Below are 27,831 nucleotides of genomic sequence, written 5' to 3'. Positions count from 1 at the left end.
CTCTGATTGTTTTGTTTGATTCATTATGAGTATTAGTTGCGTAGAATATTTATTCATATCACATGGTTCTAGAACGTTGTTACCTCAGCTGTAACGGATTTACTATTATATATTTATTTTAATATCTATTTTGTTTCAATTTAATATATATATTTATAAATGCATGTAAGTTATATGGTTAAATGTGTATTGCGAAAGACCCGCCTAAATTTGTAGAAGATTCTCAAGGGTAAGAACTAGTTGACTTGTGACATTTTGTTTTTGGAATTAAGCGCAAACCTGCACTAAAAATACCCAACACGTTATGATGAAATGGAGTTAAAATTACTTCGTACAGTACCATCCCCCTTTCAAAATTTGGTGAGACTAACTTGAGGGGTTGTTGAAACTAAATTATTTGGTAAGCACAAGTGTGTTATTGGTGAAACAGTCATTACACAAAATATCAAAAGGTTTCAGTCTTGTATTGGAAAATAAGATACGTTTTATAAAATAAATAATATAGTCTGTAAGAATTGTTATACTTTTTGTTGCTGGTAAAAGTGCATAGTTTAAAATAACTTTTTATATTTTGTTTTAATTATCTACAGGAACGTATTTTACAAAACACCATTACAACATTTTAAGTGAGCCTGACGTGGCTCGGCGGTTAGCAGGATGCAATTCTGAGGTTTGATGGTTCGCGACACAACAACTTAAAAACAACCTCCAAAATTTATATTCATCGGAGCACTCCAAAAGTGGCTGTTAAATCCAGCAGTTCTGTCAAACAAAAATAACCAAACGGTTTGCAGTGGGTTTGTTTATTAGCTGTCTTCCTCTGTTTTATGTGTTCAATAGTAGGAATGATTATGCACAGGTAGCCCTTCTGTAGCTTTGCGTAAAAATTCTGAAACAAACGAAAACGTTTACAAGCTATAAGTTCCAGTGTTGAGGTATTAATTCTTACTTTATGTTACTTCTTACGTTCTTAAAACTCTTTACATTTGGGTAAACGAGCAGTTACAACACCGTTCCAGTTCAACCATTAGACTTAACCAATTTACCCTTTCCTGGCAACAGCAGTGGTTAAAGTGTGTAAAACTGAGGATCAGTTTATATCACATAAATATTTTGGGCCGACCGCCTTTGACGTTTAACCGCTTTTTTTTAACATGTGAAAATATTTGTTTTAGCGCAAGTTTTTGTTTAGTTGCAAGAAGTAAACCCCATAAAAATTATAAATCAAATAGTACAGTTCGTGATGACAAGAAACCCACTTAAAGTGGTGCATAACAGGTTATGCACATTGTTAACCTGAAGATGACCTGAGAAGGCTGAAACGTTATTCTGTATTTTATTTTGATTAAAGCGCTAATACCCATACCAGCAGTCTTGAGAATACAAATATTTCGGTTGTTCGCTATCGAACACGATAAATATCTCTGTAACAATCCATTAGCTGACACTTTGAATTCTATTCCGTTTGAAGAATCAGGCAAGGCTAGACTCTACTTTTTTTTTTTTTTTTAACTGTCACTCTAGAAGCTATGCCTCACCGCAGGATCTATTAGCGAACTGTGAGGATTGTATCCTACATTATATTTTAGCGGGTCTCTTTAGAACTCGCGGTATAGGGAGTAACAGGAACCTGACCCTCTTGTTTGTAGGTTCTCCTGGACATTCTGTTCTCTTCATAGTTTGTCGAATTAAGAAAGATAACGTCAATAACTGTCTATCGCGATGCGTGCGTGATAAAGTTTTATGATAAGAGTAATTATAGTTGTTGACTTTCAGCACGTGATTCATCTTCAAACTTTACTCTGTATAGTAACTTAACTGTAAAGACACTCTTATAACTTTAGTTATCACAAAGGAAGTTTGTCGCCATGTTAACCACGTTTCATTTGAAATTTTCAGATCGCTCCCCTTAATTACACACGTGTACTTGAAAAGCTTGAATATGTATTTGTTTATTTTATATAGGTAAAGACAGGTTTAAATTGTCTAATTCTATTATATACTGATAGTATAAAGTATCTACTGCACTGAGTTGTCTTTGAAAGTTATAACCAACTTTTTATACTGATATTTATTCTAAGAAGTCTGAAACTGCTAGACTGAATGTTTTATTTTTGATTCCACTATTTTTAGAGTTTTATTTAGGGAATGTTTAACTACGTGATTAATTATGGGACCTCTTTGTGTTCTTGTTGAAGAAAGATAATCAGCTAAATTGGAAGACGATGACGTACATATTCATCCAACTAAATCGCTGGAAGGTTTAAATAAACAATAACATTTTGTGTTATTCCGAGAAGAAAAAAGAAAACTTTAAAAATCCTTTCCCTATATACATGCACCCTCGAAAGTTCACCATGAGGGTTAAGCGTCACTGTTAACTTAGATTCAATGTTGAGACATAAACTGATAACTCTGGACAACATGTAACGCTGCCATCTTAAATAGGATCAACACAAATCACAAATATATAACTTTTTGTGTTTTACTTTAGATTATATAGCTTGGTATGAAAGAGTAGCTACAGGCAAAATAAATAGTGTGTTATAAATTTAATCCAAAGAACGAGATGATGGACATTGACCCATAGGGTGTCCATGCCACAGCTGTATTTCACAGTTACCCTCGTGTACTTTATGTTAATCATAAAATATTACATTACAGTCATGCTTCCGTTATTTTGAGTAGTAGACGCTTCTTGCGGCTCATGTCCAAAAATTTTTTGGTAGCCTTTAATGAACCTGTATCAAAGTTATTCAGATGTTCCATCGACCTCTCTTTAGTAGCATAAGTGTGCCCTCGTAGTTGCTGGGAGCGTGAGGGAGCCCGAAGGACCTGACAAACTTAAGAACTGCCAACAGTGTGAGACAGACATTTTAATATGTTTAAAATAAAGGGCGGTTTCACTATTCTGGTACATTAAAAACGTCTACAGAAAGAATAGAACAGAATGAATATATACATTGGCCGCCACAGTTAGTGGTGTGTACGTACTATCAGGGTTGAAATATAATAATTACAGTCCCTCCGTACGTGTTAATCTCTCACCTATGTGTTTGTTTGTTTGTTTTGGAATTTCGCACAAAGCTACTCGAGGGCTATCTGTGCTAGCCGTCCCTAATTTAGCAGTGTAAGACTAGAGGGAAGGCAGCTAGTCATCACCACCCACCGCCAACTCTTGGGCTACTCTTTTACCAACGAATAGTGGGATTGGTCGTCACATTATACGCCCCCACGGCTGGGAGGGCGAGCATGTTTAGCGCGACGCGGGCGCGAACTCGCGACCCTCGGATTACGAGTCGCACGCCTCACGCGCTTGGCCATGCCAGGCCTTCTCACCTATGTGTATACCAACAGCTCGAAACTTGATACATGTGTAATTTGAAAACAAACACTAGGTGCAATTTTAAATTTTGCCTAATTTTGAATTTTAAGTTAGGTTACTGATATCAAACAGCCAAAATCATAACTGTAATTATAGGAAAATAAACGTAGGAGCCCAATTATTTTTTATGCGGGAAGAGAAGGAATCTTTTGTAGGAAGGTCACTGATCCCTCTTCCTATGTTGTGGGAGATTTTAAGATATAAAATTATGTTGTATGGGAAAAGCGAAAATAAACATTTATTTCCAATAAATAAATATAATATACCATTTTATCACCCGGCTATAACCTGTTGCTGAAATATGGGTGTTTGCTATTTCACGATTTATAAGTAATATGTGAATGAGAAACGACAAACTGATGTCCGACTGCTCTACCTAATTAGGCTTAGCATATTACAAAACACAGAGAGTTACAAATTAATAACATTTAAATTCTGCTTAAGAAAATATACACACACATTAACAAGAGAATATTTTGTTGCATTTATTTTTAACTTGTCATTGTCCAATCTCTAGAAAGTCTACAGATTCACAACGCTAAAATCAGGGTTTGATTCCTCCCTGTGGACACAGTAGATGACATGATATGGCTTTGCTTTGAAAATCATAAACACACACCAATGACTGGTCTTTTAGTTTATACTGTATCTCTATATGCTGTAAATGGGCGTTGGTCATTGCGATGATTACTGCCTGTTACATATTTTACAGAACCTTTGCTTATTGAGTGGCCCGACATGGCTCGGTGGTTATAGGCACTCAATTCTTAATCCAAGAGTCGCGGGTTCGAATCCCTGTCACACCAAACATGCTCGCCCTTTCAGCCGTAGAGGCGTTATAATGTGACGGTCAATCCCACTATTCGTTGGTAAAAGAGTAGTCCAAGAGTTGGCGGTGGGTGGTGATGGCTAACTGCCTTTTCTCTAGTCTTACACTGCTAAACTGGGGACGGCTAGCGCAGATAGCCCTCGCGTAGCTTAGCGCGGAATTCAAAACAGACCTTATTGAGCGGTAAAATCTATTTCTTCTAAGCATGAAAGGCGATTTTATCTCGGGTTCATCTTTGTTATTCAACTTTACTTTCCTATTAAAGTATTAAAAATTATAAAACACTAATAGAAGTGTTCCTTATTTCAGAGTTGATTAGATGGCGACTCCACTTATAGTTATTTTCTTTCCGATGGAACAATCCAACAAAACTCAATCTTGTCGTAGAGTAATACTGGTATCCAGATACTGTAATACTAGTATACAGAATTGAATATCATTCTTATTATGCACCCAAAGTGCAGATTATGATTTTGCAGCAACAGGAAGCCAACCATGGATCCTCGGATCTATAGTTTGGCATGCTAGCCACAAGGTCAACCCAGGCCTAGTAAGATTTAATGCTTGGAACTTTGCGCTTTTAGGAACTTCACACCGACTGAGTTAAAATCACATTTCAAAATTATAGCGTATTCGTCATTTTTATCACTCCCAAATACGCTGGGAGTAGCCAGACTTTAATTCCCTTAAATAATAGCTAGGAACTAAGTTCGATTTGTTTTCTTTTAACTGGAGGAGAAAACCTCATAATCCCATCCCAATCTACATTAGCTCACAACCTTCAAGAGGAATGAACTGCTCTGTTTCATGTAGCCTTGAAGTAGCTTACTACGACCGTCATTGTTCTGCATAAAATTGTGTTTGATTTGTTTTGAAGTGTCTAAAACCATATTTGGAGTTCTAACCAGGAGATGAAACTTATTCTCATTTGTCGTATCTGCACTGATAATTCTTGTATTTGCACTTTAAATTGATATCAACGTTTTTGATCGCAGTCGTTTCTGTTTTTCTGATGTAATACACTTCTTAAAGTTCATTATGTTTCAACGTGTGTGCACTTCCATTAAAGACATTATATTGAGTAACTACTAAGTAGTAGCTATACAACCTTTCAGTACATTTCAAACATATCTTTTTAAAAATAAGTCATAAAATGTAACTTATTTTTGCCAAACCATTCAGAAAAACAGGTAAGTTTCTGATTAAGGACATTTATTCTTAGTGAATTATGCTAAATGAAGTATTCGTACAGCTTTACTACTCTCAGTTAAGTGTTGTTTAAAAATGTACCTTTTAAGAATCCTTGTGAATGATGTAAATAAGTATTCTGTTCAGTTATTGGCAATGTGTTTTAGTCATAATCGTTTTGTAGATGCGTAATTGATTTTAATAAACACTTCAACTTGATAACTCACAATGTAGCATTTTATATAGCACACGTAAGACTAATATACTTTGAACACACTGGCTATATACGTAAAGAAATATTTAAAACACCACTAACAAGCGTCGATGAAAATTCAGTCCACTGGCTGTCGATGCGAAAATATATTTGCATTACCACTTGCAAATAAATGTCCAATCCACTGGCTATATATGTGTGAAGAGATATTTCAGCCAACACTTACAGAAATTATGAAACAATTATTCCACTAGATACAGATGTGGAGTGACGTTTTAACTACAGACATGACCAGAGATTGTAAATGAAGTAAATGAGTTCACGTATTGTATCTTCTTGAGGTATTCTATATTTTTGCCTGTTATAAGTTTAGTGAAAAGAAGTGATAAGAATAATGGATACAATCAGACAGTACAAAGAATTTAAAAACAACATAAATTACATAGGGGACCCCAACTATAATATGTATATATAACTGCAACAGTTTCTCTGTGGATCATCGATGAGTTTATTGACTTTAAACACTAAAATTTCCGCGGTTGGTACAGCAGATAGTAACTGTGCTATTGATGGCATGTTTGTTCTTGTACTTGTATGGGTTTGTATATCTCATAAATTCTGAAAGACCCTGTAACAAACAACGTTATGGGCTACAAACATTTTGAAACATAAATAGTTTAACAAAATTGTTTAAACAGCCATTATGAGACAGTTTGTTTCTTTGTATCATGATTATTTTTTTTTACTTACAGAACTATATAAAGGGCTATCTGTGCACAACAATCTCTAATTTTATGCTGATAGAATAGAAGAAACGCAGCTAGTCAGCAACACCCCACCGCAAATTATTGGGCTGCTCTTTTTCTGGCCAAATAGTAGAATTTTATTATCACTCTTATAGGGTCCACAGTTCTGAAGTTTGAAAAGAATTTTTACGTTATCGAGCTATGATTAATGAGCCCTTGGCTTTACAGTCCGAGCATATTAACTACTGAGCCATTTCGGGCCCAAGAGTATATGTAACACATCAATAATTCTAGATTTAAATTACATTTTTGCTTTGTCATTAATGATCGAGTGTAGTGTCCTCAAGTACTGCAGAGTTAATACTATTTCCTTCGGCCATAAGAAAATTATATTAATTTATTTTAACCCTTAAACGGCGGCCATCATCAATTGATGATAGCTGTACTGAGCATGAGATCATCAATTGATGATACACGCTAAAACAATTGACAACCCCCTTACACCGTAGTAACCGTACCCACTCAAAGCGTTGCGCCTGAGTCATTTTCTTAGTTTAAGTCATGTAGCAGAAAATAAAGGATGGGTCAGCTAAAGGAAAGAAGCGAAAATGTTTTTTATCAAAAGACGAAATTGAAGTATCAGCACGTGATAATTATTCCAATAAAGAAGAAAACTTTTCAGAGTTTTCTTCATCATCATCATCATATTCAGTTGTTTCAAGCTCTAAACGTAATTTAAATAATGAATCAGAATCCATTGGTTATCAATAGGTCAGGTGCTACGATTTTGGTCGATTTATTCATTCTTTTGTTAGTAGAAACACTGGACTTGCAGGTAAAGTTAAGCTTACAGAAAAATCTAAAGAACATGAATTTTTATTGCTTTATTTGGTCAAAGTATAATGAGTTATATTGTGTGAGAAACAAACAGATATTATAAGTTTTGTAACTCTGAGTTCCGAAGAAAGTGAAAATAACACTCCCTCTACTTCACAAAAAGAAAAATGTGAAGATACAACTATTGGGAAATGTACACTTTTTTTACTCTGCTAATGTTTATGCCGCATGTAAAATGTGTCTATTGACTGATTATTGGAAGAATGATCCCCTTTTAGAAACTCCAGTTTTTCCAAAATACATTGCTCGAGATCGATTGAGAAAGATTGTTAGATACTTGCACTTATGGAAAGTTCGAGAAGTGTTTACAATGGTTGAGAATAAAATTAAGTAATCTTTTTCTCTGTCTGAAAAAGTGATTATTGGTGAATCTTTTATTCTCTTCGAGGGTTGCATTGTTTTCAAGCAATACATTCCAAGCAAGCGCCATAGATTTGGAATGAGGATCTTCGTATCATGTAATTGTGACACAGGAATTGTAATAGATATGATTATCTATTCTATAAGTGATGTAGATGTCCCTAAAGATTCCCGATGAGGATTCTCAGGATCAGTTGTCAATCAATTGATAATAGACTATCTTGGAAAAGGTCATATAGTACATACTGATAATTATTATACAAGTCAAGAATTATGCAGCTTTCTCTTTGAAAATAATACTGGTTTTTGTTGAACAGTTAGAACCAATCGGAAGAGCATGTCTAAATTCGAACCTTTGAATGAGAGAGGTGTTGAGACCAAGAACCAAGGGAATATTTTAGCACTTCAATGAAAGACAAACGTCCTGTTTCTTTACTTAGTACAGTACATAAAGGTGAAATGAAATACAGTGGATAGAATGATTACAAAACTAAACAAACAATAACCAAACCCGATATGGTTTTAGATTATGCTGTCAACATGAGGCTAGTTGATGACAAATTGATTGCCTTCTTAAATGTGTGGTGTAGTGCAAGAAGCTCTTCTGTCACATACTTGTTATCTCAATTTAGAATTCGTATAACGTGTATCTCGTAAAACTGGCAAGAAACCATCATTGAGGCAATTTAGTTATAATGTAATTATCAATTATGGAAAGGTATGGAAGGGTGACAAGACCTTTTTCAGGAAGACATAGCCTTACTGTTCCTTATAGACTTGTTGGAAAAGAAGCATTTTCTCGGCACTTTTTAGAAAGCATTCCATCCTCAGGAGCTAGAAAAAGTGGACAGAGGCAATGTCACGTATGTAAGTGTGTATTTTCTTATAGCAAAGTCACATCGGACTATATGCTGAGCCCACCGATGGGATTCGAACCCCTGATTTTAGCGTTGTAAATCCGTGGAATTGCCGCTGTACTAGCGGGGGCACGCATGTATGTATATAACAAGAAAAGAAAAGAAGCGAAAGATGATGACTACCTGGTGTAAAAAATGTAGAGCAGCTCCCTCTCTGCACTGGAGAATGTGTTCGTGATTTTCATACCCTAAAATAAACATTTGAACATGTAATAAATAAGTCTTTATTATACTTTTCCTTCTTTTCACTTTTTTTCATATTTTCTTCAAAATTCACAATAAAAATGCTAAAGATTATGTTTAAAAAAATTTTTCCCCCAATTTTTTGTCTGTGGTGTTACCTACAACATTTCCGCTGTTTGAGGATTAAACACACAGAAAAACACAACTCAATTAAAGTGTGCACAGAATGGAAGATAGCGCCACTCTCTTACTAATAACATTTCTATTTAGTTTGTAGGCCCGGCTTGGCCAGGTGGGTTAAGGTGTTCGACTCGTAATCTGAGGGTCACGGGTTCGAATCCCCGTCGCGCAAAACATGCTCGCCCTTTCATCCGTGGGGTCGTTATAATGTGACGGTCAATCCCACTATTCGTTGATGAAAGAGTAGCCCAAGAGTTAACGGTGGGTGGTGATGACTAGCTGCCTTCCTTCTAGTCTTACACTGCAAAATTAAGGACGGATAATGCAGATAGCCCTCGAGTAGCTTTGCGCGAAATTCCAAAAAGAAATTCAGTTTGTAGAAAAATTGTCTAGAATGAGAGACCTAACCATTATAAACACATTAGAATAAGGTTAATTCCTCAAGAGTGCACTTTGAATAGAAATGACTAAAATCACTTGGTCATCATTTTAGGAAATGATAGGAGGATTAGTAAACATAAAACTCCAACTTTTCCTACACCTTTTTACAACCAACTTCAGTAACGAACATATTAATACAAGGTTGAGGAACTCTACACGACACCTTTTGTAGAAATATTCATTATTTCTAGCAACTTATAACTAGCTTAAGAATGTGTCGCAACATTTCAAAACAAGTTTGCCAAACGTGTCTATGGTAAGTGGGAACAATTTTTGAAGATTTCAAAGAACAAAAGAATGTTCACCTTTCTAAACTGAATGGAAAGAAACTACTATGAACAATAAATATCTATATTTTTAATTTGAAAGGAAGTAAACACCTAGTATGTATAAGAAATGCATACCTTTCTGACTTAACAAAGAAACAGTATATTTAATATTGATTCTTATTTTTCCTGCAAGCTGAGCAGAATATAACAGGAAAAAATAAAAATTATTTTAAGAAAATAATTATTTTGGAAGAAACGTTTCTTAAATGGAGATTAGAAAACTAGATTCTAGTCAACACTACTGGTGTGCAAAACGTTGATATTAAAAAATGGTGTGTTAAAATCTAGTTTAAATGCTCGAATATGCATTATCAATTTCATGTCAACAGTATCCGTGCCTCAAACAAAGTTCGTTTGTTTTTATAACTCGTTTATTTCCAGCTGTTAATCCGTAACAACACACTCTTAGCTAAAAAGTTAAGTTTGTATCCGAAATTATCTGAGGCTAAAAAATGTAAAATATTTTATAAATTAGTATCGTCTATTTGTCTTTATTCCAGTGATTACTGAATATAATAAGCAGTCCTTTGAAACTGGGAAGAAGAATGATCACGTGAGCAGTTTAGTAGTTTGCTGAGCACGTGACTTGTCTACTACAGACAAGTACTGGTTGGTTTTTTACAGTACTTACTCTGGTTTTTCAAGTTTTTGTGGCGTCCTTTTACATAATTCATGATGTAGAGCTTTCAGTTAATATCCCTTACGTGTTCTTCAGATAATACATCGGTTCATCTGTTGTATGTTTGAGGAAGCCGAGAAACAAAAATATTTGGCTCAACTTCAAACAGCAGCACAGAAAGGGAAGACGTTTTTGTTTTGTCTGTCTCTTTTAAATTAAAAGACTCTCCTTTTTTCTTTTGATAGATAAATAATTAATAACTTGTTTGAATATCGACTGTTCACACTGTAAGACTTGTGGCAGGAAAAAATACGTTTTTTAGTCTTTTTTGGGGAACGATACTGATACAGTGAGATTTTTAGACTAAAGGATAAATCTCAAAGAAGGGAGTCTTGATTATTTTTCATGGAAGCAGAAAAAACATACAGCAGAGCGTCTATAACAGCAACAGCCTGACATACTTCAATAGTTAGGATGCTCGACTCTAAATCTGAATATGCCCGCCCTTTCAGCTGTGGAGACGTTATAATCTGGTGGTCAATGTAACTTTTTATTGGTACAGATTAACCAAAAGTTAGCTTAACTAGGTACATTTTCTTTAGTCTGCCTCTTCCATAATAGGGAAAGCTATTTATGCAAACAAACGTACAAGAACAGCAATAAGCTCCAAAGCCATACACTGGACGATTTGGGAGCAGCTGTCATCGACGAAGTTAAAGCTTTAGTTACGAAAAATGAAATATACGATCTAAATAAAAATCTATTTGAATTACGCTGGCTATATCTCCCGAACCTGTCAGCTGTTAATAATAATATATCAAAGAAGAATTTTAAGTTCACGAAAACTCACAAGACATACGTTCACTAACCCCACCTACACTTTGAAATCAACTAATTGTTTTCCTTTTAATCATAGTAATCCATTTTGACAACAAAGCTGTCAAATTTCACAGTATAGTTCCAACAACATTTGGCTCAGTCTTAGAGTGCAAAGCTGAAATCCACGTACAATGCAATGTTTGTAAAAAAAAGTATGTCAAGATGTGCGTTCTAAAATTGGCATTGTAGTTCTCTATAGGAAATTCTTACAATCATTCGATGCTGATGTTTTAGTCAACAATACATAATTTTGCAACAATAGACTCATCGATGGTGTAGGAAGAAGTTCAAATGATTTATTTGTTTGTTTTTGAATTTCGCGCAAAGCTACACGAGAACTACCTGCGCTAGTCGTCCCTAATTTAGCAGTGTAAGACTAGAGGGAAGGCAGCTAGTAATCACCATCCACCGCCAACTCTTGGGCTACTCTTTTACCAACGGATAGTGAGATTGGCCGTAACTTATAACGTCCACACGGCTAAAAGAGTGAGCATGTTTGGTGTAACGGGTATTCGAACCCGCGGTCCTCAAATTAAGTTCAAAGGAAAACACTGGAGCTAAACCTTGTTGTTATAAAGTCTTTAACAATTAGCCCCTTATAAATTAGTTTTAGTCTCTAAATGGGAGTTAAAATGTTGGTAATTTCTTAATGTAGGGTATTCATTCAAAATAATTTCTAAGTTTAGGATATTCATTCTAAATCATTTCTTAATTTAAGATACTCATTCTAAATATTTTTTTTAATTTAGGAAATTCAAAACAATTTCTTAATTTTGAATATTCATTCCCAGCTTCTTCATACAAGTCTCGATAATATTCAGTCTTTATTTGAATTCGCTTGGAGAAGATTTTCATTTCCTACTTTCTGAGTGATTCAAACAAATCCAAATTCAAAAGTTCCGAGCATGGCCAGGTGGTTAGGGCACTCGACTCTCAATCTGAGGGATCGCGGGTTCGAATCCCCGTCACACCAAACATGCTCGCCCTTTCAGCCATTGGGGCGTCATAATATTACGATCAATCCCACTATTCGTTACTAAAAGAGTAGCCCAAGAGTTGGCGGTGGGTGGTGATTACTGGTTACCTTTCCCCTAGTCTTGCACTAAATTAGGGGCAGATAGATAGTCCTCGCATAGCTTTGCGCGAAATTCAAAAACAAACAAACATAGGATATTAGGATTAGGCTCGTTACAGTTTTAAACACTATATTCTCTATTTAGTCTCTTAAGGATTTTCAAGAATTAAAAGTTTATAATAATAGTATTTTCAAACCACACTATATTCATCATAGCTTTCGTCGATGACGCGTTTCACTCAATACAGAGCTCTTCAGGCCAGCTGGGATACAAAAAATAAATTATGTATGTTTTTTTCTGTAAAAATGCTGTAATGACAGTTCGCAATACTTAATAGTTTTCAGACCTATTAAGATTTATCTTTTACCACGTGTTAGGTAATGATTATTCAATGCTGTTTAAAGTGTATTTATTTATAGTCTGTATTAAAGGAACACTTTTAACACGTAAGTTTTCAATTAATGAATGACCGAAGGAACCAATAATGCACAGTTATTGTCGTGACCAATTTTAATGGTAATGTATATCAATATTTTTCACATAAAATTGCACCTAGTTGCGGTGTAAGCAAATGCAACGTAACTCGCAAAATAATCTGAAAACTTTGTTAATTTTTCTTGTCCCGCTCTCAGTGAACAAACTTCGTTTTCTTGTCTGGGAAATTCTAATATTTGCTCGGATATTAATTTATGAACCAAAACATTGGGAATCATAAACCTGTTAAAAGTTTGAAAGTTAAAATAAACCCTGGAATTTAAAACAGGGTTTAAAACTATCATAATGAGAGGCAGTAAGCTTAAGTGAGTTTAAGAAATAGCTTGATAAGTATATGAACAGTAATGACTAGCTTTAATATTTTCTAAAATTATTTTAATTTAGTTTAGAGGATGGAACAGCCGAGATGGACCAATAAGTTCCATGTTGTTTCTAAACGTTTTATTATTTCTATTATATAAACGTGGTTGAGTTGCAAGAATAAGTTCTTCATGGCGATGATTCGATAAAACTTAACTAGGTCATAATAAGTCTGTAAGAGTTGTTATTTAAATCATAAAACTATCTAGAGGTTATAAACGTAAGAAATATAAAGTGTTTCTTCTCTAAGGCTTTAGCTCACAGAGAAGAGAATTCTTCTCACTTGCTTACCGATTCGTGTGGATTCATATCCAACAAATAATGATAGCTGCTTATTAAGTTTGTAATAAAAGTTTCATCTAGCAGTAAAATAGCGAAACGCTCTGACATTTACGGGTTATGTTCGCTCTTAATTATAACTTGCAGGTTGGGTGTTTTAAGTCGTTTATATGTCTCTCCTAAGCGCGGGCGCGCTCCTGCGTGTATGCAATATTTAGGAGAATATTAGTTTTGTGTTTCGCTCACAGTCTAAGTAAAATATATTACCAAAGTATTTAACGTATATGATATTAAATCAAGTAAAAACATCATGCAGGTTTGAGAATGAATTTTATCTATATCGAGAGCTCTATGGAAGCAAGTTTAAACTGAAATTTGAAACAAAGCAAATAAATTGTTTATAACCCTGTGGAAATATCTCAAGATCATTATTGTGCTTAACTTATTGTAGAGAAACATAAACTTCGTATCATATCACTGCATTTAACTACATACCGGTGTGGCTCCTGATAATTCGCCAGGCCCTAATGTGTCGATAAAGCTCCTCCATTATTCACAATAAGTTACTTCTATACCCACCACTAGGAGAATCCTTACAAAGTTCTCTTACAGTTTGTCGAAAATCGTGATAGGAAACAGACTGATTGTTGTTTTTTACGATTGCTGTATATATATGTGTGTGTGTATGTGTATTATTCGAATTGTATATATATGTGTGTATGTATGTGTATTATTCGAATTGTATATATGTGTGTATATTACATATATACATATTCAACGAATTTTATATGTCAATTTTATTATCAAACACATGTTCTTGAAAAATTGAAAAATAATTTAACAAAAAAAAACATGTTTTCTTTACCTATAGCTGCGCAAAGTTCATCAATGGTGTTAATACCTTCAGTATTTGTTTTCAGAGTGTTTTTCTGTTTTATTTTTGTGTAAGGTACAAACATAAATTCGTGTTGCTTTCGACGTTAACTCTGAGACATTGCGTCATTTAAACGACAAACGAACTCAAGTTTATTTTGTGTTAACTACGTAATTTAGACATTTTGAAATAACTATATTGTTAAGTTGGTTGTGAATTTTGCGCAAAGCTACACAAGGGTTATCTGTGCTAGCCATCCCTAATTTAGCAGTGTAAGGCTAGAGGGAAGGCAGCTAGTCATCTCCACCTACCACCAACTCTTGGGCTACTCTTTTACCAACGAATAGTGGGATGGATCGTCACATTATAAAGCCCCCACGGCTGAAAGGGCGAGCATGTTTGGTGTGACGGGGAATCGAATCCGCAACCCTCAGATTACTAGTCCAGCGCCCTAACCACCTGGTCATGCCGTGTCATTAAATAACTAGAAATCACGATATCTAACATACACATTATTTATTGTGTGTAGTTCAACTTGTCACATAAAGAAGGGAACGGTGGGTAATTTTTTAAGGACAGTATCTTACACTCGAATACTCTCAAATCTATCTTGTTGTTGGCTAGAGAAGAGAAAATATTTTCAATTTTTTCACATAATGTTTTTCCAGTTTTGGGAGTTTTTTTTATCTAATGTGTGGTAGCTCAACAGTTATTCTGAAGGCTTAAAACGCTTTAAATCGGATTTCGATACTCGCAATGGGCACAGCACAGACTATCCATTGTGTAGCTTTACACTTAACAAAAAAGAAGACAAATTTGTTTATCAGTTAAGAACGAAGGTATCTTTCAAAATGAATTTCACTTTTAACATTTATGTTTTATATTAAACTTGTTGATTCTGCGAATTCAGTACGTTGTATGAAATATGAAAATGATTTTTATAGGGCCATTAAGAAATTTGTGTAATTGAAAATCAGGTATTTAACTATCATGAACTGTTTATTTGTATTTTATGCTTGTTAATGCTGTATTCAAATACGGAACCAGTGACTATTTTTCTTATACAGTCAGGTTACTCTCCTCTACACCAGGCGGCAACGGAGGGTCATGTGGAAGTAGTGCGACTGTTACTGAAAAACGGAAGTCACGTGGATGCGCAAGATGAAATGGTATTTTCTTTTACTTTAACATGCGAAAGAGAAACGTTTGTAAAGTTTACTTCTAGCTTCTGAGTCAACAACAGAATAATCTTAGCTATATTCTAAATGCTGACAGCAGGGATTCTGATTGGTTGAATTTGACTAGTGAGTTAAGCTGTTTCACAGTAAGAGGATGAACCGAGATTTTGGTAACAACTGTATTTAAAGGACCTAAGTTTTGAATAACAATAAAAGTCAAGGTTTTTATGTGGTTACAATACGCAAGAATAAATATATCCCTGTTTTAACTATTTGTATATCATTTTCTTATTTGACCACCAGAGGGCACTATCCTTCATTTACGTTAAAAGTGTGTTAGTTTTATGTATATTTTACTATAACCACAGTTTGATGTTACACATTGTTTCCAAGTGAAAAACATAAAAGCGAATTGAGTATAATGATGACATATTTATCGTATATATGATATAAGTACACACAACAGTGTATGCTTAGTTTTCGCAAAGTCTTTCTTTATCCGTTCTTATTTATTATGCACTGTTTTCACTGATGATAGATTTGTGATATTTTTCAATTTCAGATATTATAATACTTAATACCTGATAGGAAACACAAAAAATGAATAGATTATTCAGAGACTATAGGGATGTTTTTCAAACTTCAGGTATTAAAGTTATGAAATTTATCATTAATAAATTCTTTTTTTAATTTAAGCTCAAAAATAAGAAATGTTTAAATGTTCCCGTAGGCCATTGTGTTATGAAGTGGCACATACGATGACAAAAACCTGCCTATCGTCGTAATACAACAAGCTTGTAATTTTATTGATGTTTAAAATTGTTCTGAAAGTTTTGCGCTGTCTATTGAACAACACTAATGGATATTTAAGAAAAATTTAAGATTCTGTACACATTAATCTGAATGCTATAAATCGAAATTTTAAGGTAAACGTAATAGCTTACAATATAATATTTTTATCCGAAATAGCTAAAAATGATTGTTTGCAATTTTTAAGTAGAAACGATCTCGGGCAATGTTTTTTCATTTTAATTTTTTGTTTTGTTATGCAAATATTTTATGAATGTTTGTTTCAGAACTACGTGATAAACACATGAGAGTCTTGCAGAACAAAAGTGCATAAATAACAGTTATGAGAAAAAACTCCATGATATTTCACATAGCATCCGTGTATTGATTTGTAAAAAATAAACAATCAGTTATTCCGGCGATTTAAACTAACTGTAATGTTATTTTGAATTAATATTTCTGGTCTTTCACTGTGTGATGTTTATCGAGAGCGTTTTTTTTATAGATTTATAACACATACGTTGTAGGCCCGGCATGGCCAGGTAGTTAAGGCACTCGACTCGTAATCTGAGGGTTGCGAGTTCGAATCACCGTCACACCAAACGTGCTCGCCCTTTCAGCCGTGAGGTTGTTATAATTTACAGTCAATTCCACTATTAGTTGGTAAAAGAGTAGCCCAAGAGTTGGCGGTGGATAGTGATGACTAGCTGCCTTCCCTAGTGCAGATGGCTCTCGTGTAGCTTTGCGCGAAATTAAAAAACAAACAAACATACGCAGTTTTAAATGATATAATACTGCCTGAAGCTGACAAACTATAGTTCGTTACCTTTATATCAACGGCATACATGAGTTGCAGCGGTAACTACTTAAAGGGTATTTCTTTTCGCTCACGAAAAAAAAAAGGTTAACAGAAGAAAGTTAAAAAACACACGCAGTAATTTAATAGTAGTGTTAAGATAAAGCGTGAAAACAAAATATTTTGAAAGAAACGACAAAAACTCATCAAACTGGATTATTAGTTTCGAAATTCTTCATTATTGTATTTCTCCCGCAGGCAAAGTAGCGAATCAACCGAGAATATTTGTGGGTTCGTGACTCCCCACGATTTCTAGGAAATTTCTATAACCACATGAAATTAGTGCTCGATGGCGCTTTCGCTCTTCTCTAAGAAATTTCTGTTGCTGTGTTTATTATTGGATGCTAAACTTTAAAAAAAAATGGCTTTTCAAGTAATTTTTTATCATTAAACCTAAAAAATACTGACCTTAAAAATTCTTTTTGACTTAAAACAACAATATTTGATGTTATATGAAATATTATGAAATATTTTTAACTTTAAATACGTTAAAGAAAAGAAAATCTTAAAGAAGTAATTAACCTTCTAATCTTTCGTCTTGAATACTATTATTACCTGAAACATAGGTGCATAAATATATATAGAGAGAGGTGCTAAAGTAACTTTATTAAAATATTTGCTTAATATCAGCTGCTCCATAAGACTGATATAAAACCTCAGAGTGTATTCTACCTATCTATATGAAATAATGCTTTCTATTTTACCTTCATTTAAAGAATGGTGTATGTTAATGCTACTTAGACGACTTTGTTTGTATACAAACTACAGAATATTTTTACTGTATTTTTCATCCCATACAATGAAATTCCATATTTATTTCTCTTTCTCTTATTTACAAGGGTATTTTATCGTTTAATTTTGTAAAAAAATATTTTTATTACAGTTATGATTCCCAGGTAGCTCGATGGTAAGCTCTAGGTATTTTAACACTAAAAACTGCGGTTCGGTTCCTGCATTGGGCACAACTTCAATAACCCATTCTTTAATTTTGCGTCTAACACTAAACAAAGTACTTCTAATTTGTATACAACAACACAGTCTGTAATTTAACCCTTTATACCATAACATACTTCTCCATCTTATCCATAATTTAATTCATCTCTTATATGTTTTAACATCATTACATTTATTCACTCCGGCGGTTTTATCCCTTTAAAGTCAACACAAATAGATGTCGTTTTATCATCCGATCTTTATAACATGTGATGTTTGTTGGGCTGGAGATGGTAAACTGGCCAAAACTTCATCTACCACCCACTCCTCACGACGTATTTATATTTGTCAGTACATTCCTTGAAACGTGTCTGCGTAGAAGAACTTAACAGTTACCAGTGGACATTAGAAAGCAGTTCGTTGTTATTAATGTATGTTGCATTCGGCTCACGAACAGCCGTTTTGGGCGGAGTGAGAACGTGCTTAGAAAGTCGAAGGAAATTTCACGTGGTGTGATAGAATTATATCACGGATATTCTTCAGTATAACCAAATCAGCGTCATGCATTTGGTCTACTCCAAAAAGAAAAAGCGCCGTACAAAATAAAAACACCAGCACAGAAATCGTACTATATCTTGAGTTACCAAGGAAATATTGTATTCTAAGATGTTTCACAATTACGATTTATCTCTCTTTTTCTTTTTAACTAGAAATGACCGTGAAAATTGATAAATATTACATATTAATAAAAGATTGCGAATCAAAAATAGTTGGAACTAGTGCTTAACAGCGGCCAACATTTAAAATCTGCCTGTATTAATAAAGCTGTAACTTAATAGAGTTTTACTGTGTTATGACTTACAGATTGGGCTACCATAAAGTATATGTTATAGAGTTTTACTGTGTTATGACTTACAGATTGGGCTACCATAAAGCATATGTTATAGAGTTTTACTGTGTTATGGCTTACAGATTGGGCTACCATAAAGCATATGTTATAGAGTTTTACTGTGTTATGGCTTACAGATTGGGCTACCATAAAGCATATGTTATAGAGTTTTGCTGTGTTATGACTTACAGATTGGGCTACCATAAAGCATATGTTATAGAGTTTTACTGTGTTATGACTTACAGATTGAGCTACCATAAAGCATATGTTATAGAGTTTTACTGTGTTATGGCTTACAGATTGGGCTACCATAAAGCATATGTTATAGAGTTTTACTGTGTTATGGCTTACAGATTGGGCTACCATAAAGCATATGTTATAGAGTTTTACTGTGTTATGGCTTACAGATTGGGCTACCATAAAGCATATGTTATAGAGTTTTACTGTGTTATGACTTACAGATTGGGCTACCATAAAGCATATGTTATAGAGTTTTACTGTGTTATGGCTTACAGATTGGGCTACCATAAAGCATATGTTATAGAGTTTTACTGTGTTATGACTTACAGATTGGGCTACCATAAAGCATATGTTATAGAGTTTTACTGTGTTATGACTTACAGATTGGGCTACCATAAAGCATATGTTATAGAGTTTTACTGTGTTATGGCTTACAGATTGGGCTACCATAAAGCATATGTTATAGAGTTTTACTGTGTTATGGCTTACAGATTGGGCTACCATAAAGCATATGTTATAGAGTTTTACTGTGTTATGGCTTACAGATTGGGCTACCATAAAGCATATGTTATAGAGTTTTACTGTGTTATGACTTACAGATTGGGCTACCATAAAGCATATGTTATAGAGTTTTACTGTGTTATGACTTACAGATTGGGCTACCATAAAGCATATGTTATAGAGTTTTACTGTGTTATGGCTTACAGATTGGGCTACCATAAAGCATATGTTATAGAGTTTTACTGTGTTATGGCTTACAGATTGGGCTACCATAAAGCATATGTTATAGAGTTTTACTGTGTTATGACTTACAGATTGGGCTACCATAAAGCATATGTTATAGAGTTTTACTGTGTTATGACTTACAGATTGGGCTACCATAAAGCATATGTTATAGAGTTTTACTGTGTTATGGCTTACAGATTGGGCTACCATAAAGCATATGTTATAGAGTTTTACTGTGTTATGGCTTACAGATTGGGCTACCATAAAGCATATGTTATAGAGTTTTACTGTGTTATGACTTACAGATTGGGCTACCATAAAGCATATGTTATAGAGTTTTACTGTGTTATGACTTACAGATTGGGCTACCATAAAGCATATGTTATAGAGTTTTACTGTGTTATGACTTACAGATTGGGCTACCATAAAGCATATGTTATAGAGTTTTACTGTGTTATGACTTACAGATTGGGCTACCATAAAGCATATGTTATAGAGTTTTACTGTGTTATGGCTTACAGATTGGGCTACCATAAAGCATATGTTATAGAGTTTTGCTGTGTTATGACTTACAGATTGGGCTACCATAAAGCATATGTTATAGAGTTTTACTGTGTTATGACTTACAGATTGGGCTACCATAAAGCATATGTTATAGAGTTTTACTGTGTTATGACTTACAGATTGGGCTACCATAAAGCATATGTTATAGAGTTTTACTGTGTTATGACTTACAGATTGAGCTACCATAAAGCATATGTTATAGAGTTTTACTGTGTTATGGCTTACAGATTGGGCTACCATAAAGCATATGTTATAGAGTTTTACTGTGTTATGGCTTACAGATTGGGCTACCATAAAGCATATGTTATAGAGTTTTACTGTGTTATGGCTTACAGATTGGGCTACCATAAAGCATATGTTATAGAGTTTTACTGTGTTATGGCTTACAGATTGGGCTACCATAAAGCATATGTTATAGAGTTTTGCTGTGTTATGACTTACAGATTGGGCTACCATAAAGCATATGTTATAGAGTTTTACTGTGTTATGACTTACAGATTGGGCTACCATAAAGCATATGTTATAGAGTTTTACTGTGTTATGACTTACAGATTGAGCTACCATAAAGCATATGTTATAGAGTTTTACTGTGTTATGGCTTACAGATTGGGCTACCATAAAGCATATGTTATAGAGTTTTACTGTGTTATGGCTTACAGATTGGGCTACCATAAAGCATATGTTATAGAGTTTTACTGTGTTATGGCTTACAGATTGGGCTACCATAAAGCATATGTTATAGAGTTTTACTGTGTTATGACTTACAGATTGGGCTACCATAAAGCATATGTTATAGAGTTTTACTGTGTTATGGCTTACAGATTGGGCTACCATAAAGCATATGTTATAGAGTTTTACTGTGTTATGACTTACAGATTGGGCTACCATAAAGCATATGTTATAGAGTTTTACTGTGTTATGACTTACAGATTGGGCTACCATAAAGCATATGTTATAGAGTTTTACTGTGTTATGGCTTACAGATTGGGCTACCATAAAGCATATGTTATAGAGTTTTACTGTGTTATGGCTTACAGATTGGGCTACCATAAAGCATATGTTATAGAGTTTTACTGTGTTATGGCTTACAGATTGGGCTACCATAAAGCATATGTTATAGAGTTTTACTGTGTTATGACTTACAGATTGGGCTACCATAAAGCATATGTTATAGAGTTTTACTGTGTTATGACTTACAGATTGGGCTACCATAAAGCATATGTTATAGAGTTTTACTGTGTTATGGCTTACAGATTGGGCTACCATAAAGCATATGTTATAGAGTTTTACTGTGTTATGGCTTACAGATTGGGCTACCATAAAGCATATGTTATAGAGTTTTACTGTGTTATGACTTACAGATTGGGCTACCATAAAGCATATGTTATAGAGTTTTACTGTGTTATGACTTACAGATTGGGCTACCATAAAGCATATGTTATAGAGTTTTCTGTGTTATGGCTTACAGATTGGGCTACCATAAAGCATATGTTATAGAGTTTTACTGTGTTATGGCTTACAGATTGGGCTACCATAAAGCATATGTTATAGAGTTTTACTGTGTTATGACTTACAGATTGGGCTACCATAAAGCATATGTTATAGAGTTTTACTGTGTTATGACTTACAGATTGGGCTACCATAAAGCATATGTTATAGAGTTTTACTGTGTTATGACTTACAGATTGGGCTACCATAAAGCATATGTTATAGAGTTTTACTGTGTTATGACTTACAGATTGGGCTACCATAAAGCATATGTTATAGAGTTTTACTGTGTTATGACTTACAGATTGGGCTACCATAAAGCATATGTTATAGAGTTTTACTGTGTTATGGCTTACAGATTGGGCTACCATAAAGCATATGTTATAGAGTTTTACTGTGTTATGACTTACAGATTGGGCTACCATAAAGCATATGTTATAGAGTTTTACTGTGTTATGGCTTACAGATTGGGCTACCATAAAGCATATGTTATAGAGTTTTACTGTGTTATGGCTTACAGATTGGGCTACCATAAAGCATATGTTATAGAGTTTTACTGTGTTATGACTTACAGATTGGGCTACCATAAAGCATATGTTATAGAGTTTTACTGTGTTATGACTTACAGATTGGGCTACCATAAAGCATATGTTATAGAGTTTTACTGTGTTATGACTTACAGATTGGGCTACCATAAAGCATATGTTATAGAGTTTTACTGTGTTATGACTTACAGATTGGGCTACCATAAAGCATATGTTATAGAGTTTTACTGTGTTATGGCTACCACAGATTGGTTTTACTGTGTTACCATAAAGCATATGTTATAGAGTTTTACTGTGTTATGGCTTACAGATTGGGCTACCATAAAGCATATGTTATAGAGTTTTACTGTGTTATGACTTACAGATTGGGCTACCATAAAGCATATGTTATAGAGTTTTACTGTGTTATGACTTACAGATTGGGCTACCATAAAGCATATGTTATAGAGTTTTACTGTGTTATGACTTACAGATTGGGCTACCATAAAGCATATGTTATAGAGTTTTACTGTGTTATGACTTACAGATTGGGCTACCATAAAGCATATGTTATAGAGTTTTACTGTGTTATGACTTACAGATTGGGCTACCATAAAGCATATGTTATAGAGTTTTACTGTGTTATGACTTACAGATTGGGCTACCATAAAGCATATGTTATAGATTGGGCTACCATAAAGCATATGTTATAGAGTTTTACTGTGTTATGACTTACAGATTGGGCTACCATAAAGCATATGTTATAGAGTTTTACTGTGTTATGACTTACAGATTGGGCTACCATAAAGCATATGTTATAGAGTTTTACTGTGTTATGACTTACAGATTGGGCTACCATAAAGCATATGTTATAGAGTTTTACTGTGTTATGGCTTACAGATTGGGCTACCATAAAGCATATGTTATAGAGTTTTACTGTGTTATGACTTACAGATTGGGCTACCATAAAGCATATGTTATAGAGTTTTACTGTGTTATGACTTACAGATTGGGCTACCATAAAGCATATGTTATAGAGTTTTACTGTGTTATGGCTTACAGATTGGGCTACCATAAAGCATATGTTATAGAGTTTTACTGTGTTATGGCTTGACTTACAGATTGGGCTACCATAAAGCATATGTTATAGAGTTTTACTGTGTTATGGCTTACAGATTGGGCTACCATAAAGCATATGTTATAGAGTTTTACTGTGTTATGGCTTACAGATTGGGCTACCATAAAGCATATGTTATAGAGTTTTACTGTGTTATGGCTTACAGATTGGGCTACCATAAAGCATATGTTATAGAGTTTTACTGTGTTATGACTTACAGATTGGGCTACCATAAAGCATATGTTATAGAGTTTTACTGTGTTATGGCTTACAGATTGGGCTACCATAAAGCATATGTTATAGAGTTTTACTGTGTTATGGCTTACAGATTGGGCTACCATAAAGCATATGTTATAGAGTTTTACTGTGTTATGACTTACAGATTGGGCTACCATAAAGCATATGTTATAGAGTTTTACTGTGTTATGACTTACAGATTGGGCTACCATAAAGCATATGTTATAGAGTTTTACTGTGTTATGACTTACAGATTGGGCTACCATAAAGCATATGTTATAGAGTTTTACTGTGTTATGGCTTACAGATTGGGCTACCATAAAGCATATGTTATAGAGTTTTACTGTGTTATGGCTTACAGATTGGGCTACCATAAAGCATATGTTATAGAGTTTTACTGTGTTATGGCTTACAGATTGGGCTACCATAAAGCATATGTTATAGAGTTTTACTGTGTTATGACTTACAGATTGGGCTACCATAAAGCATATGTTATAGAGTTTTACTGTGTTATGGCTTACAGATTGGGCTACCATAAAGCATATGTTATAGAGTTTTACTGTGTTATGACTTACAGATTGGGCTACCATAAAGCATATGTTATAGAGTTTTACTGTGTTATGACTTACAGATTGGGCTACCATAAAGCATATGTTATAGAGTTTTACTGTGTTATGGCTTACAGATTGGGCTACCATAAAGCATATGTTATAGAGTTTTACTGTGTTATGGCTTACAGATTGGGCTACCATAAAGCATATGTTATAGAGTTTTACTGTGTTATGGCTTACAGATTGGGCTACCATAAAGCATATGTTATAGAGTTTTACTGTGTTATGACTTACAGATTGGGCTACCATAAAGCATATGTTATAGAGTTTTACTGTGTTATGACTTACAGATTGGGCTACCATAAAGCATATGTTATAGAGTTTTACTGTGTTATGGCTTACAGATTGGGCTACCATAAAGCATATGTTATAGAGTTTTACTGTGTTATGGCTGTGTTTACAGATTGGGCTACCATAAAGCATATGTTATAGAGTTTTACTGTGTTATGACTTACAGATTGGGCTACCATAAAGCATATGTTATAGAGTTTTACTGTGTTATGACTTACAGATTGGGCTACCATAAAGCATATGTTATAGAGTTTTTCTGTGTTATGGCTTACAGATTGGGCTACCATAAAGCATATGTTATAGAGTTTTACTGTGTTATGGCTTACAGATTGGGCTACCATAAAGCATATGTTATAGAGTTTTACTGTGTTATGACTTACAGATTGGGCTACCATAAAGCATATGTTATAGAGTTTTACTGTGTTATGACTTACAGATTGGGCTACCATAAAGCATATGTTATAGAGTTTTACTGTGTTATGACTTACAGATTGGGCTACCATAAAGCATATGTTATAGAGTTTTACTGTGTTATGACTTACAGATTGGGCTACCATAAAGCATATATTATAGAGTTTTACTGTGTTATGACTTACAGATTGGGCTACCATAAAGCATATGTTATAGAGTTTTACTGTGTTATGGCTTACAGATTGGGCTACCATAAAGCATATGTTATAGAGTTTTACTGTGTTATGACTTACAGATTGGGCTACCATAAAGCATATGTTATAGAGTTTTACTGTGTTATGGCTTACAGATTGGGCTACCATAAAGCATATGTTATAGAGTTTTACTGTGTTATGGCTTACAGATTGGGCTACCATAAAGCATATGTTATAGAGTTTTACTGTGTTATGACTTACAGATTGGGCTACCATAAAGCATATGTTATAGAGTTTTACTGTGTTATGACTTACAGATTGGGCTACCATAAAGCATATGTTATAGAGTTTTACTGTGTTATGACTTACAGATTGAGCTACCATAAAGCATATGTTATAGAGTTTTACTGTGTTATGGCTTACAGATTGGGCTACCATAAAGCGTATGTTATAGAGTTTTGCTGTGTTATGGCTTACAGATTGGGCTACCATAAAGCATATGTTATAGAGTTTTACTGTGTTATGGCTTACAGATTGGGCTACCATAAAGCATATGTTATAGAGTTTTACTGTGTTATGACTTACAGATTGGGCTACCATAAAGCATATGTTATAGAGTTTTACTGTGTTATGGCTTACAGATTGGGCTACCATAAAGCATATGTTATAGAGTTTTATTGTGTTATGACTTACAGATTGGGCTACCATAAAGCATATGTTATAGAGTTTTACTGTGTTATGACTTACAGATTGGGCTACCATAAAGCATATGTTATAGAGTTTTACTGTGTTATGACTTACAGATTGGGCTACCATAAAGCATATGTTATAGAGTTTTACTGTGTTGTGGCTTACAGATTGGGCTACCATAAAGCATATGTTATAGAGTTTTACTGTGTTATGACTTACAGATTGGGCTACCATAAAGCATATGTTATAGAGTTTTACTGTGTTATGACTTACAGATTGGGCTACCATAAAGCATATGTTATAGAGTTTTACTGTGTTATGACTTACAGATTGGGCTACCATAAAGCATATGTTATAGAGTTTTACTGTGTTATGGCTTACAGATTGGGCTACCATAAAGCATATGTTATAGAGTTTTACTGTGTTATGACTTACAGATTGGGCTACCATAAAGCATATGTTATAGAGTTTTACTGTGTTATGACTTACAGATTGGGCTACCATAAAGCATATGTTATAGAGTTTTACTGTGTTATGGCTTACAGATTGGGCTACCATAAAGCATATGTTATAGAGTTTTACTGTGTTATGGCTTACAGATTGGGCTACCATAAAGCATATGTTATAGAGTTTTACTGTGTTATGACTTACAGATTGGGCTACCATAAAGCATATGTTATAGAGTTTTACTGTGTTATGACTTACAGATTGGGCTACCATAAAGCATATGTTATAGAGTTTTACTGTGTTATGACTTACAGATTGGGCTACCATAAAGCATATGTTATAGAGTTTTACTGTGTTATGACTTACAGATTGGGCTACCATAAAGCATATGTTATAGAGTTTTACTGTGTTATGACTTACAGATTGGGCTACCATAAAGCATATGTTATAGAGTTTTACTGTGTTATGACTTACAGATTGGGCTACCATAAAGCATATGTTATAGAGTTTTACTGTGTTATGACTTACAGATTGGGCTACCATAAAGCATATGTTATAGAGTTTTACTGTGTTATGGCTTACAGATTGGGCTACCATAAAGCATATGTTATAGAGTTTTACTGTGTTATGACTTACAGATTGGGCTACCATAAAGCATATGTTATAGAGTTTTACTGTGTTATGACTTACAGTTTGGGCTACCATAAAGCATATGTTATAGAGTTTTACTGTGTTATGACTTACAGATTGGGCTACCATATGTTATTTGCAGTGTGAAATAACAAATGTGTGTTTTTCTCTGTACTCATTATCAAGTGTGTGGAGGGTCAAACGTTTTGCAGTGAATTTCTCTCCAACAGAAAGGATTGTTGTTTTTGTGTGTGTTTGTTTTGAATCTCGCGCAAAGCTACACGAGGGCTATTTGTGTTAGCTCTAATTTAGCGATTATAGATTACAGGGAAGGCAGCTAGTCAACACCCCCCCTCCCGTCGCTGTTAGACAACTTTTTGTACCAACGAATAATGAGATTGATTATCACTTTATAACACCCACACTGCTGAAAGGGGCGACTATGTTCGTTAACAGGGATTCGAACCCTAAACTCTCAGAATTTGAGTCGAACATTTTAACCACAAGGCCATTCCAGTAAGAAAGACCAAATGATAATTAGTTTACATTTTATACCTTCTTAGATATAATTTTGTAAAATAGGTGTTGTTTGAGGAATATTCACGGACATTAATGGCTGAAACATTTTTTTCTTCTAGTTTATTTGTTAACTTCCAAATTATATCGGTTCTTCATAACCCAAGTAGTATCTCTAGTTTATCTTTATTTCGTACAAGATAAATGTCTTATCTTAATTTCTGGACCTTATCGATGATTATTATTAAA

The 27,831-nt window shown here is 34.2% G+C and overlaps 1 protein-coding gene across 4 annotated transcripts in view; it reads left to right on the top strand.

Annotated features, from left to right (window-relative positions):
• LOC143258616 (uncharacterized) overlaps positions 1 to 27,831 on the top strand; it is a 141,640-nt gene that overhangs the window by 88,007 nt on the left and 25,802 nt on the right. For all 4 annotated transcript variants that reach the window (XM_076517836.1, XM_076517834.1, XM_076517833.1 and 1 more), the window contains one exon: positions 15,319 to 15,420. In XM_076517836.1, coding sequence (XP_076373951.1) covers positions 15,319 to 15,420 — 102 coding nt within the window. The remainder of the gene's footprint in view (positions 1 to 15,318; positions 15,421 to 27,831) is intronic.

This window comes from Tachypleus tridentatus, chromosome 8 (assembly GCF_004210375.1).
Source record: "Tachypleus tridentatus isolate NWPU-2018 chromosome 8, ASM421037v1, whole genome shotgun sequence".
Taxonomy (NCBI): Eukaryota; Metazoa; Arthropoda; class Merostomata; order Xiphosura; family Limulidae; genus Tachypleus; species Tachypleus tridentatus.
Note: the sequence above shows the minus strand (reverse complement) of the source record. Positions and strands in the feature narration are given on the sequence as shown.